General features: G+C 48.9%; 1 protein-coding gene across 1 annotated transcript in view; it reads right to left on the bottom strand.

Annotated features, from left to right (window-relative positions):
• Nucleotides 1–15,654, bottom strand: part of LOC106567158 (plexin-A2) — a 260,888-nt gene that overhangs the window by 76,390 nt on the left and 168,844 nt on the right. Inside the window, exon 5 of the mRNA XM_082960069.1 lies at nt 9,094–9,194. Within this exon, the coding sequence (XP_082816195.1) occupies nt 9,094–9,194 (101 nt within the window). The remainder of the gene's footprint in view (nt 1–9,093; nt 9,195–15,654) is intronic.

Raw genomic sequence — 15,654 nt, 5'->3', positions numbered from 1 at the left:
AGTACATGGCCTCACATGTGAATCCTTAAAGACATGGGTGGGGCTAATGCTTAAGAGGGTGTGAATGATGTTGAATAGGTGTCGACAAAGAAGAGCTCTGCAGTAGGTGTACCAAAACATTCAAGAGCCATTTTCTCAAAAGTGGGGTTACAAGTTTCAAAGCAGAATTACTTTCCCATTGTTCCTCAACTGCAGTGTATGATATACAATTATGTAGCTCTGAGTCTCTACTTTTATCCAGCGTAAAAAAACACAATTTCAATGTTGCTATGTAAGATTGAATCGAGGTGGTCGGTCACACATATATTTTAAACAGTTTTGGCGTATTTCACTTTCATGATGCTCTTCATTGGCGACTGTCGGTAACACGGTTATACGGTAATTGTGCCAGCTCTACATTCTCTCCATCTCACCCCTTCCTTTACTGTTATCGGACAAAGAACAACCAGAACCCTAGAAGAGGAGGGAAGAGTTAAGATGAACAAAGTCAGATGGAAGTGAAGAGGAATGAACGGATGGAGAAAGAGGGAGATAGAGACACTGTATGTACAGTGAATATTTAATGGTGTTTTAATACAACAACAGATCCACCATCCACAGACTAAGTAGGTCTACATCATTATCTGTTATGTTACAGGATGGGCTGTCTCCTCTCCTTTATCTGCTGTCTGTATTGTCTGCCTCAACTGCTTGGATGGACACCTGCTTGGGGACTGTCTCGACTGCTACCCATGTCAATGTAAATATGTATGTACGGAGGCAGACAAAATGCGTACAACTCCCAATGCACTCAGATCACATCACACTGCCATTTTGAATGAAGAGTGATTACTGAGAACAGCCCTGTGCTGTGCTGCTGTGCTGGGCTGAGCTACATGCCAATTTCCCCCCCAGAACACCCAGATATTTGTGCAAATTAAGTGTTTTTCTGCTTCCTCCCTGATGCGCATGAATATCCATTCAAATTGAGGCGGCGGGAGAGAAGAGAGGGGGGAAGAGAGGGGGGAAGAGAGCCGTTCAAAGAGCCTAACTCCACCAGAGATGTTTAACTATTCAGGCTGACTCGTGTTGCACAGAGGTTCTGTTCAGGTCTGACCAGAACAGAACAACACTCCTGAGTTCAGCACTGAGGTCAGGAAAGTATTGTGTTGTGAGGTTCCCCGGGCATTGTGGCTTCTGTAGTGTCACGCCACATAACAACAACAACAACACAAAGAGACTGGTGAAGTTTTATACATCTGCTAAAGGTGATGCATTTCTGAGGCACAAAAGGGGCTTGTGTGGGTCTCTGTGTCAGAGAGGAGAGAGAGGAGAGAGAGGAGAGAGAGGATAGAGAGGAGAGAGAGGAGAGAGGAGAGAGACGATAGAGAGAGGAGAGAGAGGAGAGAGAGGATAGAGGAGAGAGAGGAGAGAGGAGAGAGAGGAGAGAGAGGAGAGAGGAGAGAGACGATAGAGAGAGGAGAGAGAGGAGAGAGAGGATAGAGGAGAGAGGATAGAGGAGAGAGAGGATAGAGAGAGGATAGAGAGGAGAGAGAGGATAGAGAGAGGATAGAGAGGAAAGAGAGGAGAGAGAGGAGAGAGAGGAGAGAGGAGAGAGAGGATAGAGGAGAGAGACGATAGAGAGAGGAGAGAGAGGAGAGAGAGGATAGAGGAGAGAGGATAGAGGAGAGAGAGGATAGAGAGAGGATAGAGAGGAGAGAGAGGATAGAGAGAGGATAGAGAGGAGAGAGAGGATAGTTCATCCAGAGGCCATAGCTCTACACCTAGTGTGTGCTGTCAGGGGTGAATATAATGAGAAGGGGAACGAGAGAGAGAGAGATGGAGAGATGGAGAAAGAGAGAGAGATGAGAAAGAGAGACGACAGATGGAGAAAGAGAGAAAGAGACGATAGATGGAGAAAGAGGGAAAGTGAGGGAGAGAGAGAGAAGAGGGCGGGAGCAAGATGGACAGAAACAGAGAGATAGTGAGAGTAATGGAAAGAGAGATGGAGGTGTGTAAAGAGAAATGGCAGGCTCGCTAACAGGCTCCAGTAAAGAGGAACCAAATCTTTATTAATAATTGGCTTATGAGTAATACAGTAATTGGATCCCCTCCCCCTCCGCCCCTTCCCCATATCTCTGGCTGTAAATGAAACGACAGAGGGAGGAGAGGGTGGGAGGGAGGGAGGGAGGGAGGGAGGGAGGGAGGGAGGGAGGGAGGGAGGGAGGACTGGGCGTAAGATAAAGTTATCTTGGCCTGGTTTCCATATCAAACCCATCTCCATGGTAATAACAATGCGATAGGTAAATATGCCATCATAATGAATAATACTGGTACTGACTCAGATAGTTACATGGCTCTATTGACATGTAGGGCATGTTGTTGATCAATATCTCATTAACAGTTGATTTGGGAGGGAGATTGATGCAGTGTCAGTAGCACCTTGTGATGACTGTAGAACACACTGTTAACCTGGCCATTAGACACACTGAGACACCGTCAATGGCCCAATACAGCCATTATCATTACCTGCCCCACTGAGAAACTAGTGGACATTTTATGCTTTCTGTGCTTGAGATCATTCAGTACTCGTTAGTGAGTGGCTACTGCAGGGTTTCCCAAACTGGGTCCTGGGGTCCCCCCTGGGTGCACGTTTTGGTTTTTACCCTAGCCCTACACAGCTGATTCCACACCCTGCAGTAGCCTCTCACTAACGAGTACTGAATGATCTCAAGCACAGAAAGCATAAAATGTCCACTAGTTTTCCAATGGGGACAACAATTAGACAGGTGATGATAATGGCTATATTGGGCCATTGAGGGTGTGTCAGTGTGGGCTACTGTACAGTGTCTAGGACAGCACAAAGGCTACTGGAGTCTATTGGACTGCCATTCAAATCATGATGGGCCAAGACAGTAGCCATGTGCTAAACTCGCTACTGTTGCCAATTAGCAGTAACGCAATAAAGACTGTTTAATTAGACCTAATGTATATCAGACAAGAGGATTAGAAATAGGAGTGCTATAATTTAAGAAACACTGTTTAAACACGGACCATGTCCTAAATCAATTCCTCTCTAATAAAGATTTGGGCCAAGTCCCAAACCCCTGATGGAGGGCTTGGTGATGTAGTAAGACTGTGCATGGCTTGCCAGGGTGCTGAACAAATCAATGGACAGCGTTTACGCTAATCACATTGATTTGTGGATGGATGCTGCTCTGATTTACACAGGCTGCTCTGGTGGTGAAGGAACAGGGGTTGCAGGGCGGGAGAGATGGATGGATGCTGCTCTGATTTCCACAGGCTGCTCTGGTGGTGAAGGAACAGGGGTTACCGGGCAGGAGAGATGGATGGAGAGAGAGAGAGAGAGAGAGAGAGAGAGAGAGAGCTTTAAATTCATCTTCAACCCAGGTGGTACTTCAGCTGGGAAGTAACAGTGCCAACTCCTACAGCTGATGCTCTGTGGTGCCCTGTAGGAATAACTGAGGGGGTATATCTGCAGATAGACAGTGTGCCCACAACATCCCATCACTGACAGTAGTTTGTGTGTGTGTGTGTGTGTGTGTGTGTGTGTGTGTGTGTATGTGTGCCCACAGCATGTATGTGTGTGTTTATTTTTACTGTTATTTTACCAGGTAAGTTAACTGAGAACACATTCTCATTTACAGCAACGACCTGGGGAATAGTTACAGGGGAGAGGAGGGGGGATGAATGAGCCAATTGTAAGCTGGGGATGATTAGGTGGCCGTGATGGTATGAGGGACAGCTTGGGAATTTAGCCAGGACACCAGGGTTAACACCCCTACTCTTACAATAAGTGCCATGGGATCTTTAGTGACCACAGAGAGTCAGGACACCCGTTTAACGTCCCATCCGAAAGACAGCACCCTACACAGGGCAATGTCCCCAATCACTGCCCTGGGGCATTGGGATATTTTTTAGACCTCAGGAAAGAGTGCCTCCTACTGGCCCTCCAACACCACCTCAGCAGCATCTGGTCTCCCATCTAGGGAGCAACCAGGACCAACCCTGCTTAGCTTCAGAAGCTAGCCAGAAGTGAGTGAGAGTGTGAGTGTGTGTGTGTGTGTGTCCACAGCTTTGCCCATCAAAGACTGAGTCACGCTGTGCAGAGGGCCTCATCCTTCAATCGACTGCAGCCACCATGCAAACAAGCCTCTGTAAAACAATGAGCTTTATAGACAGTCAGAAAACGAGGCCTCATCCAATGAGATCCTTGGGCGGACTAAGGAAAACAAGGCTCATCCAATGAGGTCCATGGACAGGCTATGGGCCTGTCTCTGCCTTACATAAATATGACATAATGTTGTATTACTGTACGCTTGCTGATGTACTCTCCTCCAACTAGTCTACCCTGCACTTCCATCAGCACCCCTTCATTCTGGGTGATCCCTCCCCACCCTCCTCATCCTCCACCATTCCTCAGCCATCCAGATCAAAAACAGAGTTTAATCGTGACAAATCAGAGCATCCCCCCCCCCCACCATCTATGTGAAGCTAGCCACAATAAAGATTAGCTATTAGCCAATAGAGGACTTTGCGGTTAGCCTTCAAAATAAAAGTAGGGAATAATTCTACTATTTGTATTCATTTGCATCACTATCAATGACATACTTTTATTTTGAAGGCACACCGCAAATTCCACTATTGTGCCTAGTCCTTATTGTGGCTAGCTTCACAACACATAACCCGGTGTGGTCGAACCTCACTAGCCAGATGAAGCTAGCTGGCTGCTTATAACGTTAGCTTTGGGCAACAGGGTTAAGTTGCTGGCTAGCTATTTATTTTCATGAACTAAAGTTCAATTTCAATAGGCGAACAACAAGTGGCTACCTAGCTAATACTTACTCACAAGGATTCCTAAATCATTGCTAAGAATAATGAAAATGACTGCAGGTTCTACTGGTCATTATTTTCAGGCTGGTTGTATTGGTGCCAGCTAGGTACCAAGCTAAAACTAGCTACCCCAGAAGTTGCGGTCGAACAAATTATGCATTATTACCAAGGTGGTATTGTAAACACATCGTTCGTGGCTGGTGTTTGCTTGTTTGTAGACTTTTTTGTACAGCTTTGACAGTGCTACTGTATCTTTTTTGACACGCAAAGACCCAAACAGCGTTCCATAGTATGTATGTCGTGAAGCTAATAGCTGTGACACTATTACTGTGTAACTCCGGTAGGGCAACATCTGAAAAATAGTGCACTTGGTAGTGTGTACCGGTGCTTGACCAGTCGGCGAAAGCCAAGATCATCCACGACAGAGAACGGTTGATCATCGAGGGCAATGCATTCCATTATTTTGGCTTTAATGGATTTTGCCTTTGAGTTGTCTCGCTGAAATTTTGTTACTCTTTCAAATGACTGCTGGACCTGTTGACTGCTCGATCCACACAGCAGACATTGTGGGCTAGGTTAGGAATGCTTTGCTGTTTGTGTAGCGCAGAATTTTACATGGCATTATTACTTCGAAGTAATAATTACTTATAATTTCTTCGCCTCCATGGCCTATTTATTGCCTTACCTCCCTTATCCGACCTCATTTGCACATGCTGTATATAGACTTTTCTACTGTATTATTGATTGTATGTTTGTTTATTCCATGTGTAACTCTGTGTTGTTGTATGTGTCGCACTGCTTTGCTTTATCTTGGCCAGGTCGCAGTTGCAAATGAGAACTTGTTCTCAACTAGCCTACCTGGTTAAATAAAGGTGAAATAAATAAAATAATTAAATTAGGTCATGTACCTACGCTATATAGGTATTCACGGTACCTTTGACATCGGTTTTTAACATCGTTGTTAAACTAGACATCTAGGCATTTTTAGCTAATATCGTCCGATTCCGATATGTTCACCGATATATCGTGCATCCCTAGCTCTGAGTGGTTAAGACGGTTGTCAGACCAGATCGCCAGTTAACCAACTGCTGCTGGTCCCTTCAGGGCCAGTCAATGTTAAAGAGATGATGAGCTTTCTTTGAACTGCAATCAAAACACTGCTCACTTTGTTGGCCTGAGTATGGGCCGTCAAACACTCTCTCTCTCTCTCTCTCATTCTTTCATTCTCTCTCTCTCTCTCTTTTCCCCCCTTCTTGATGCTTTCAGTGGGCTCATACTGTCTGTAGCAGCTGCTGGCAATTAAAGGACTGTGTGTGGAGTCTCGGGCCAGTATGGAAGAAAGAAGATATGCCACTCCACTCCTGGCCAGCCCTGCCTGCCTCTCTAGTCTGTCCTCATCACCAGAGCTGGCTAATGTGCTGCCATGTTTCTAATTACCCACCTTAACATGCAGCGCTTCAATGGTGGCAGAACAAATACTAGAAAGGCTAGAGGAAAAACAGTGTGTTTGGAAGAGAAGATATAAGAGGTGGAGAGAGAGAGAGAGAGAGAGAGAGAGAGAGAGAGAGAGAGAGAGAGAGATTGTTGGTGGCAGCTGTGGGAGAGGGAGGGGGGTGATCAAAGCGCTGGGTGTTTACATGTGGCAAGCCAACCATCTTGAGTGTCTGGGAGAGCTGATTCCAGAGAGGAGAGAGAGAGAGAGAGAGAGAGAGAGAGAGAGAGGAGAGAGAGAGAGAGAGAGAGAGAGAGAGAGATACATCTCTAGCCTAGCTGAGCCTAGCTCCGTGGCACAGACAGACACCGTGCCAACACTTTCAGGGAAAAAGGAGCAAACATTGGAGAGAAGAAGGAACACTAATTTCATTAAGTTAACATTGATTGAGGGAAAGGCGTCCATGGTGGCCAGGCAGTCACAGCTGTGGAGGATGGAGCCATACAGTACTCAGATGCTATTAAGTTGAAGGAGTTGGAGGGAGGATGCAGATCCATTCCTCTACACAGCCTCCTGTTGGCTATGGCCACCCTGCACCAACAGGCTCTTCTGGTCAACGGCCCCCAGAAGATGTATTATGAGACTGAACGACATTATGACGCTCAAGGAGTCCTCTCTTACTGACCTCTGCCATACCAGCAGACACTCCGTTTTGTCTTTGTACGGTAGTTCAAGCAGGGCTGACAGGGGAGCGACCCCCTCTAGCTCTGGGTCAAAGAGAGAGTGGGAGACAGGCGGCAGCGTGGAGCATAGGAGGACAAGAGTTGGGCAGGGCAGAGTAGGGCAGGGCAGAGTAGGGCAGGGCAGAGTAGAGCAGAGTAGGGCAGGGCAGAGTAGGGCAGGGCAGGGTAGGGCAGAGTAGGGCAGGGCAGAGTAGGGCAGGGTAGGGCAGAGTAGGGCAGGGAAGAGTAGGGCAGGGCAGGGTAGGGCTGGGTAGGGCAGAGTAGGGCAGGGAAGAGTAGGGCAGGGCAGGGCAGAGTAGGGCAGGGCAGAGTAGGGCAGGGTAGAGCAGAGTAGGGCAGGGCAGAGTATGGCAGAGTAGGGCAGTGCAGATTAGGGCAGGGCAGGGTAGGGCAGGGCAGAGTAGGGCAGGGTAGGGCAGGGCAGGGTAGAGTAGGGCTGGGCAGAGTAGGGCAGGGCAGAGTAGGGTAGGGCAGGGCAGAGTAGGGTAGGGCAGAGTAGGGCAGGGCAGAGTAGGGCAGGGTAGGGCAGAGTAGCGCAGGGCAGAGTAGGGCAGGGTAGGGCAGAGTAGGGCAGGGCAGAGTAGGGCAGAGTAGGGCAGAGTAGGGCAGGGCAGAGTAGGGCAGGGCAGAGTAGGGCAGGGCAGAGTAGGGCAGGGCAAAGTAGGGCAGAGTAGGGCAGGGCAGAGTAGGGCACTGTGGTGTAGACAGCAGATGGTAATCTGACATAATACCAGTGCCTGACCTCTTCTCACACACACACACACACACACACACACACACACACACACACACACACACACACACACACACACACACACACACACACACACACACACACACACACACACACACAAACAGCTGTTCCTGAGTCCTGCCCAGCTGCCCTCTCAGTTACAATGCTGATCTCCCTCCCAGCATCATCTCAGCAAGGATAAACAGTTACACAACGCAGCGTGAGCGGGATTATCAGCAGCACCCGGTCCACAGATGAATGAATGTGATTACAATCAGAGCCCACTGAGTCCATGAGGCTAACGTTAATGGCCTGCTAAATGATCTCAGTGAAGGCATGCTAACCCAAAATAATAGAGGGTGTTACTGTCGCCCCAGAACACCTTGCCTGCATCCCTGCATGGAGGAGTGCAAATGCTCAATTACCTTGTCTCCAGGAAATTATTTGTACTGTCCCAGTTTTGGAGTGATGTAAATTACTTTAAGTGCACTTTGCAGGGGTCACCATTACAATAATGATGATTGCAGCTACACATATATTCAGCTATAGCTTCTTCTTCTTCTTCTTCTGAGTGTGGGTTGTGTTTAGCCAGGGCTATTCATCAAATACAGCATAGAACGCAGAGAGAGAGAGAGAGAGAGAGAGAGAGAGAGAGAGAGAATACATCTAACTACAACCCCTTCAGTTCCATGTATTCACTTTCATCACTGACACGTGTATCTGGACATAGAGTCAGTCTACCAGGGTTGCTTCCTCTCTCTCCCTCTCTCTCTCTTTCTCTCTCAAACACTTTCACTCTGTCTCTCGTTCTTCCCCTCTCTCTCTCACTCTCCCTTGGGTTGTAAAGGGATTTGTACTAAGAGCCAGCCACCAGCAGGTGTCACTGATGGCCTCTATGGTTCAGAGCGCAGCGCTGTCTCTAAAGGTCGGTGAAGCAGAGTTCAGTGACCTCAGTCACATCACAGCAGAGCGGGGCCAACTGTCACTCAACACCAGACGCCACAGGCTGACACCTGGCTCTGAACCTGCTCTACAGCTGAAAGACAGTAGCTACTCAAAAGCACCACATACACGTCCACGAATACAGCAGGCTGGTCTAAGTAGCCTTTCATTCACTGTTCACAGGCTGTCATAAACCATCCCATCAATTGCTTTGTGACTGACGGCAGATGCACCTCTGACTAGAACTTGTGTTATAATTTGTGTCACTGGGAGAAGAGGTTACTGAGGGTAACAGTAGGCTTTATGTCAGCCAATGAGCAGCCAGGTAGACGGACTGAACAGTAGACAGGGAGACGAGGGTCGAGAGGTGAATGTGGGATGCTTGCGTTGTGGTTGTGGTGAATACTCACATGTTGTGTAGAACACACCAGCCACAGTGGGGGTCCCCGGAGCTCAGGCACTCTCCACACGTCCCGTACTGATCACACGACTCTATAGGCACCTGCGTCACCTGAAAGAAACGCAGAGGGACACACAGCAGAGATACCATACAGTTACTATCTTGAGTCACATCACGAGTCAGACATGACTTGGAAACTCACTGTGTATCAGACACTGAGGCCTGTACATCATCTACAGTGGAAATGGAAATACTCCTGTTTTGCATTCACTGGATACTGTTGACCCATAAAAACAAGGCCGTGGCTGCAAATATGGATCCCGTTCCGCGCATGTCAGTGGAGGCTGCTGAGGGGAGGAAGGCTCATAATAATGTCTGGAACGGAGCGAATGGAATGGCATCAATGTCATTGACACCTTTCCACTCATTCACCCTCCAGCCATTACCACGTGGCTGTCCTCCCCAATGAAGGCATCACCAACCTCCTGTGGTGCATGTGTTATTTTACACACATGTCGCTGCTGCTCACACTCAGCCTCCCTTTCTCTCTTTCCTCACCCTCTTCTGAGCTATGGTGATGTAGTATAGCCTGTGTCTCTGCCTCATATTTCTGAACAGCTGAACTAAAAAGCCTGTGGCGATTTGAACAAACATGTATTATGAAGGCTATACAACCTTCCCTGTCTGTTGTAACGGATATTACAGTTGCACAAGCGGGAAACAGTCCCTACACGTTGCATTGGAGCAAAAACAATCCGGTTTTTTTTGTGTGATGTAGGCTTATCTTCATAGTTGCTGCCATATCGTAGCCACTAGCCAGAGTTGCTGAAAGAACACTGCCACTTTGACTGCCTCTGCTTCCTGCTTAGCCGATGCTTGCAATGATGATGAAAAAAAGAACATGAAATCACTGATTAGACACGCAGATATCTGCATGATAGATAGCTGCAAATAACTCCTACTTGAGTTTTGCATTGGGGCAAAAAAAATATCTGCATTTTAACCACACACAGGCCCTAGTAACTGCTTTTTCGCTTCTCAATGATAATGCAAGTACGGCACGTGTAGGCTACCTAGCTGTTCCACCTCTGGGCAGCTGAACGTTCTAGGTAGCTAAGCGTGTATCCGGACCGGTAACCGAATCATCAAATCGAGTGTTGTTTGTCACATGCGCCGAATACAACAGGTGTAGACCTTACAGTGAAACACTTACTTACGAGCCCTTAACTGGTGTGACAATGGGCGAGTTCGTTATGCATCACACTGTTATTCCTTACGTCATTTGTCAACTACTACGTTAAACTGCCTACTATTTTGGATAATAACATTCCTAGTTATGCTGCCATATTGTAGCGCGAGTTTCTGGGAAAATAACAGGTCAATGTTTGCAATGATGATGAGAAAAGAACATTCCATCTCTATTTTGACTGCCTGTTCGTATCTTGCTTGTGTTTCATATGTTTGCCTAAATAGCTGCATGTAACCCAGCTGCTAAGAAGAACGTGAAATCTCTAGACTGCCTTTGTATCGCTTATGTTTGCAACAGACAACTGTTATTCTACAAATACGTCCCTGGATGCTGCCCCCCCCCCCCCCCCCCCCCCAAAAACAAATATGTATCCTGAAAAGCAGCTGCAATTCTCAAAACATGACTCACTCAACTGTAAACCATGAACACACTCCCACAAGGGGTCAAACTCAGCTGACCTCCCTCTCCAAACCTGACCACTTGACTTAAATTGCTCTATTTCCATGCCTGGCCATGTCTTGGTGTGTTTGGTAACGCCGCGGCCCAGGTAGGTCAATAGGGGTGTCAGGTAGCCTAGTGGTTAGAGAGTTGGGCCAGTAACCGAAAGGTTGCTGGATTGAATCCCCGAGCTGACAAGGTAAAAATCTGTTCCCCGGTAGGCCGTCACTGTAAATAAGAATTTGTTCTTAACTGACTTGTCTAGTTAAATAAAGGTTAAATAAAAATAGCTGTGATCGATGCTCTCTCCAATCTCTGTAAAGTGCCATGGGAGTTCCACCATGGTATGGTTCCACCACTAAATGTGGCACTTAGCTAGACCTGCTTAACTAATGCATTCTAATTACTGGCTTTGGGAATCAAAACACCCACTACAACATCTAAGTGAAGGCATGTGGAAACCTCACTTTACTAGGCTACTGGCTCCATATAGCCAGTTCAGTATTCACAAACCTTTATTTACACACACACACACTCAGTCTGCTGTAACGACAGCTCTGCTCCAGGTGGTGAAAAGCACACATCTGCGCCACATAGTGTCACGTCCCTTCAGTGCGGTCCACAGGCTGAGGATAGCTAGCTCTTCTGCCACACACCTCTCCCTCTACCTTTCTGAGGCTACCACCACACGGCATCTTTCTCTCTGCCTTTCAGTGCTCCGTCTGCCAGCTGGGAGGTCTGTATGTCTGCCTTTTCAACTCAGGCCCAAAGGACAGCTCCAGCTCCACTCACACCTGCAACTCACCCACAGTCCACAAAGACCACATACTGTAGAGCATATCGCCACACAACAGATGGACACACGCAGAGAGAATGCTGAGACACAGGGCGAATGCAGAGAAGCTGTTAGCTTTACAGCCAGAGTAAGTAAACAACATGAAAGTCACTACCAACATGGATGCACACATTATCCTTCCAACACTATCTTTCCAACTACAGTATCTTCTATTTCCAAGAATCAAACGTAGCAGATCAACGCTCTCTGACAGACAAGGCCAACCTCTCTCTATTCAGCCCTGTCTCGATCTGTCTCTCTGTTCAGATTGATGGCCGGTGTGAGTCCGGGGGCCCACTGGGAGGGAGGGGCAGAGTAACACCCCCTTTTGGTGCTTTTAAGAGGCTGTCTTCCCCAAACACAGTCCTGGTATATGGCTTTATCACCCTGGGATGGTTTAGAGGCTGGGGCGGGGTTAGGAGGCAGGGGCTGGGACCCTATAGCTACCCACCTGTCCCCTAGCTCTGTAGTGAGGCCCCCAGAACACAAAGGGAGCCATTGACACGTAAGTCGGGGCGTCAATAGTGGCTGTACTGTGTGAAGGGGTCTCCACACTCACTCCTGTTACATTAACCCCCCATACACACACACACACACACACACACACACACACACACACACACACACACACACACACACACACACACACACACACACACACACACACACACACACACACACACACAGGGGAGCTCAGATGGGCAGGACGTGTGGATGTGGGGGGGGTGGTGCTCCAGGACAAACAGGTGGCAGGCTGTAATGAGTTTCACACAGCACAGGGGGCTGCACACATCAGTAACACCACCGCCCACACAGCACAGCACAGTCTGACCACTAATACACACACACACACACACACACACACACACACACACACACACACACACACACACACACACACACACACACACACACACACACACACACACACACACACACACACACACACACACACACACACACACACACACACACCAGGAGAGAAGAGGAGTGGAGGAGAATGGGGAGAAAGAAGAGGAGAAGGAGGGAGTACATACAGAGACACAAATAAATACATGGTTATTGTTGTAGCAAGTCATTCTCTGGTATTACAGTACACTCACAGCTCCAACCGTATCATGTGTGACGGTGTCATCGATCAAAATACTTTTCTCCCCACAAAACTCTATACTTTCACTGACTTAGGCAGATCCATTTCTAGGCCATAAAAAGTTAAAATGTGGATTCAGCTGTCCGGCCAGGGGGGAGTGAGGCCCTAATAACGGAATACCGTCATCAGACAAGGCGGTGTCAGAGAGTATACTAAAAGATACAAAGAGAGAAACAAAGGCCGACACACAAAACAGACATAAATAGAGATATTTCGACAGAGAGACAGAGAGAGAACATTGATTTGTTGTCCAGTGTGGGTCTGTACAGTGAAGGTGAGAATGACAGGGGGTGCAGGGGTGGAGAGAGGAGGAAGGAGGGGTGGAGAGAGGAGGAAGGAGGGGTGGAGAGGGGGATCAGAGCAGAGCAGCTGTTAGCCAGCTCAGCACACGCTGCAGTCACTCAACACAGCAGGACAGACAGCACAATGAGGCCTGTCCTCCCATCCAGAGGAGGGGACAGCAGAGGGACTGTGTGTGTGTGTGAGTGAGAGTGTTTGTCTGTGTGTGTATGCTCACTCCCCCCAGTGGACATCTTTTGAAGAATGACAAAGACAAAGAAAGGTAGTATACTGTACGGTATTTCATCTAATAATCCTTCAATGTTGTTTTTCTCCTGTTTCGCCCCACAACAACTCTGTAAGACGAAGCTGGTGGCACATTACAATAAGCAACGACGGGTAGCGTTATATGAGAAATGAATTGTATCATTCTTCTAAGTGAATGGTAATGTAGTCTAAGCTCCATAAGAAGAACCCGGCAAGTGGGCAGGTAATTAGAGAGAAGGGGAGGTTACAGCCCAGACACACACTGGCAGCAACGCAAAACTGTCATTCACACTTATATGACTATGAATGTATTTTGTATGGGTTGTGAATGTTTAATGAGCTCTTTACGCAGGGAACCCTTCAAATAAAGCATTATCTTATTTAGTTCACACCTTTAAATGTGAAGGTTTACATCCATGCTGTTGGGGACACCTTAATGTTGTTTCCAATGTTCGCTGGCTACAGGATGTAAGTAAATTGATGGGGGGTTTTTTGTTTTAATTTTTAAATGTTTATATACAGTATCAGTGAAACGTTTGGAAACACCTACTCATTTAAGGGTTTTTCTTCACTTTTACTATTTTCTACATTGTAGAAAACTATGAAATGACACATATGGAATCATGTAGTAACCAAAAAAGTGTTAAACACTTTAGCCACCCTTTGCCTTGATGACAGCTTTGCACACTCTTGGCATTCTCTCAACCAGCTTCACTTGGAATGCTTTTCCAAAAGTCTTGAAGGAGTTCCCACAACAGCTAATCAAATGGCTACCCAGACTATTTGTATTTTCTGATTGACTGACCTTGTCACGTCCTGACCAGCAGAGGGCGTTTTGCTTAGTCTTGGTCAGGATGTGGCAGGGGGTTTGTGTTTGTTAAATGTTGGGTTGATGATTGGGACTTCCAATTGAAGGCAGGTGTGTATAGTTGCCTTTGATTGGAAGTCCTATATAGGTGTGTGTGTTTGTCTTTGGGGTTGTGGGGAATTGTTTTTGCACTGCGTTTCATAGCCTGCAGAACTGTTGTAAATCGTGAGTACCGTTCATTGTTTTGTTTTCCCTGTGGATGCTTTTTTTCATTTACCAATTAAAAGAATGAGTGTCCACACTTCCGCTGCGCCTTGGTCCTTTTCTCTCCTGTCTGACATTTTCGCCGAAGAGTACGACTTATTTTGTGACAGAATTCCCCACCAAACCAGGACCAAGCAGCGGAAGAAGGCTGGCGAGGACTGGGAGACACGACGGGTAAGGGAGACCGAGAGGCACCCCCAAGATTTTTTTAGGGGGGGGCACAAGGGCTGGTTGACGGGGAAAGACTGGAGTGCCAGTCAACAGTCACCAGAGCCGCCCGCCAGTCAACAGTCACCAGAGCCGCCCGCCAGTCAACAGTCACCAGAGCCGCCCGCCAGTCAACAGTCACCAGAGCCGCCCGCCAGTCAACAGTCGCCAGAGCCGCCCGCCAGTCAACAGTCGCCAGAGCCGCCCGCCAGTCATACGTCACCAGAGCCGCCCGCCAGTCATACGTCGCCAGAGCCGCCCGCCAGTCATACGTCGCCAGAGCCGCCCGCCAGTCATACGTCGCCAGAGCCGCCCGCCAGTCATACGTCGCCAGAGCCGCCCGCCAGTCAGGAGCCGCCAGAGCCGCCCGCTAGTCAGAAGCCGCCAGAGCCGCCCGCTAGTCAGAAGCTGCCAGAGTGGCCAGACTGCCCGGAACTGCCAGAGTGGCCAGACTGCCCGGAGCTGCCAGAGTGGCCAGACTGCCCGGAGCTGCCAGAGTGGCCAGACTGCCCGGAGCTGCCAGAGTGGCCAGACTGCCCGGAGCTGCCAGAGTGGCCAGACTGCCCGGAGCTGCCAGAGTGGCCAGACTGCCCGGAGCTGCCAGAGTGGCCAGACTGCCCGGAGCTGCCAGAGTGGCCAGACTGCCCGGAGCTGCCAGAGTGGCCAGACTGGCCCGCCTGCCCGGGGCTGCCAGAGTGGCCCGTCAGTCAGGATCAGCCCGAGGGGCCCTCCTGTCCTCCGGCCCAGCCCGAGGGGCCTTCCTGTCCTCCGGCCCAGCCCGAGGGGCCCTCCTGTCCTCCGGCCCAGCCCGAGGGGCCCTCCTGTCCTCCGGCCCAGCCCGAGGGGCCCTCCTGTCCTCCGGCCCAGCCCGAGTGGCCCTCCTGTCCTCCGGCCCAGCCCGAGTGGTCCGTCTGCCAGGGTCAGCCCGAGTGGCACGTCTGCCCGGCGCAGCTAGCGGTGCCACCAAAGTGGGCGACGCCAAAGGGGGAACAAGGTCCACGTCCTGCACCTGAGCCACCTCCAGGATAGGTGGATTGGGGAGGGAGGGTGTAGCACAGTGCCGTCGGTGACGGC

The sequence above is a fragment of the Salmo salar genome, chromosome 13, assembly GCF_965601325.2.
Source record: "Salmo salar chromosome 13, fSalSal1, whole genome shotgun sequence".
Lineage (NCBI taxonomy): Eukaryota > Metazoa > Chordata > Actinopteri > Salmoniformes > Salmonidae > Salmo > Salmo salar.
This window is presented reverse-complemented; position numbering and strand designations above follow the sequence as displayed.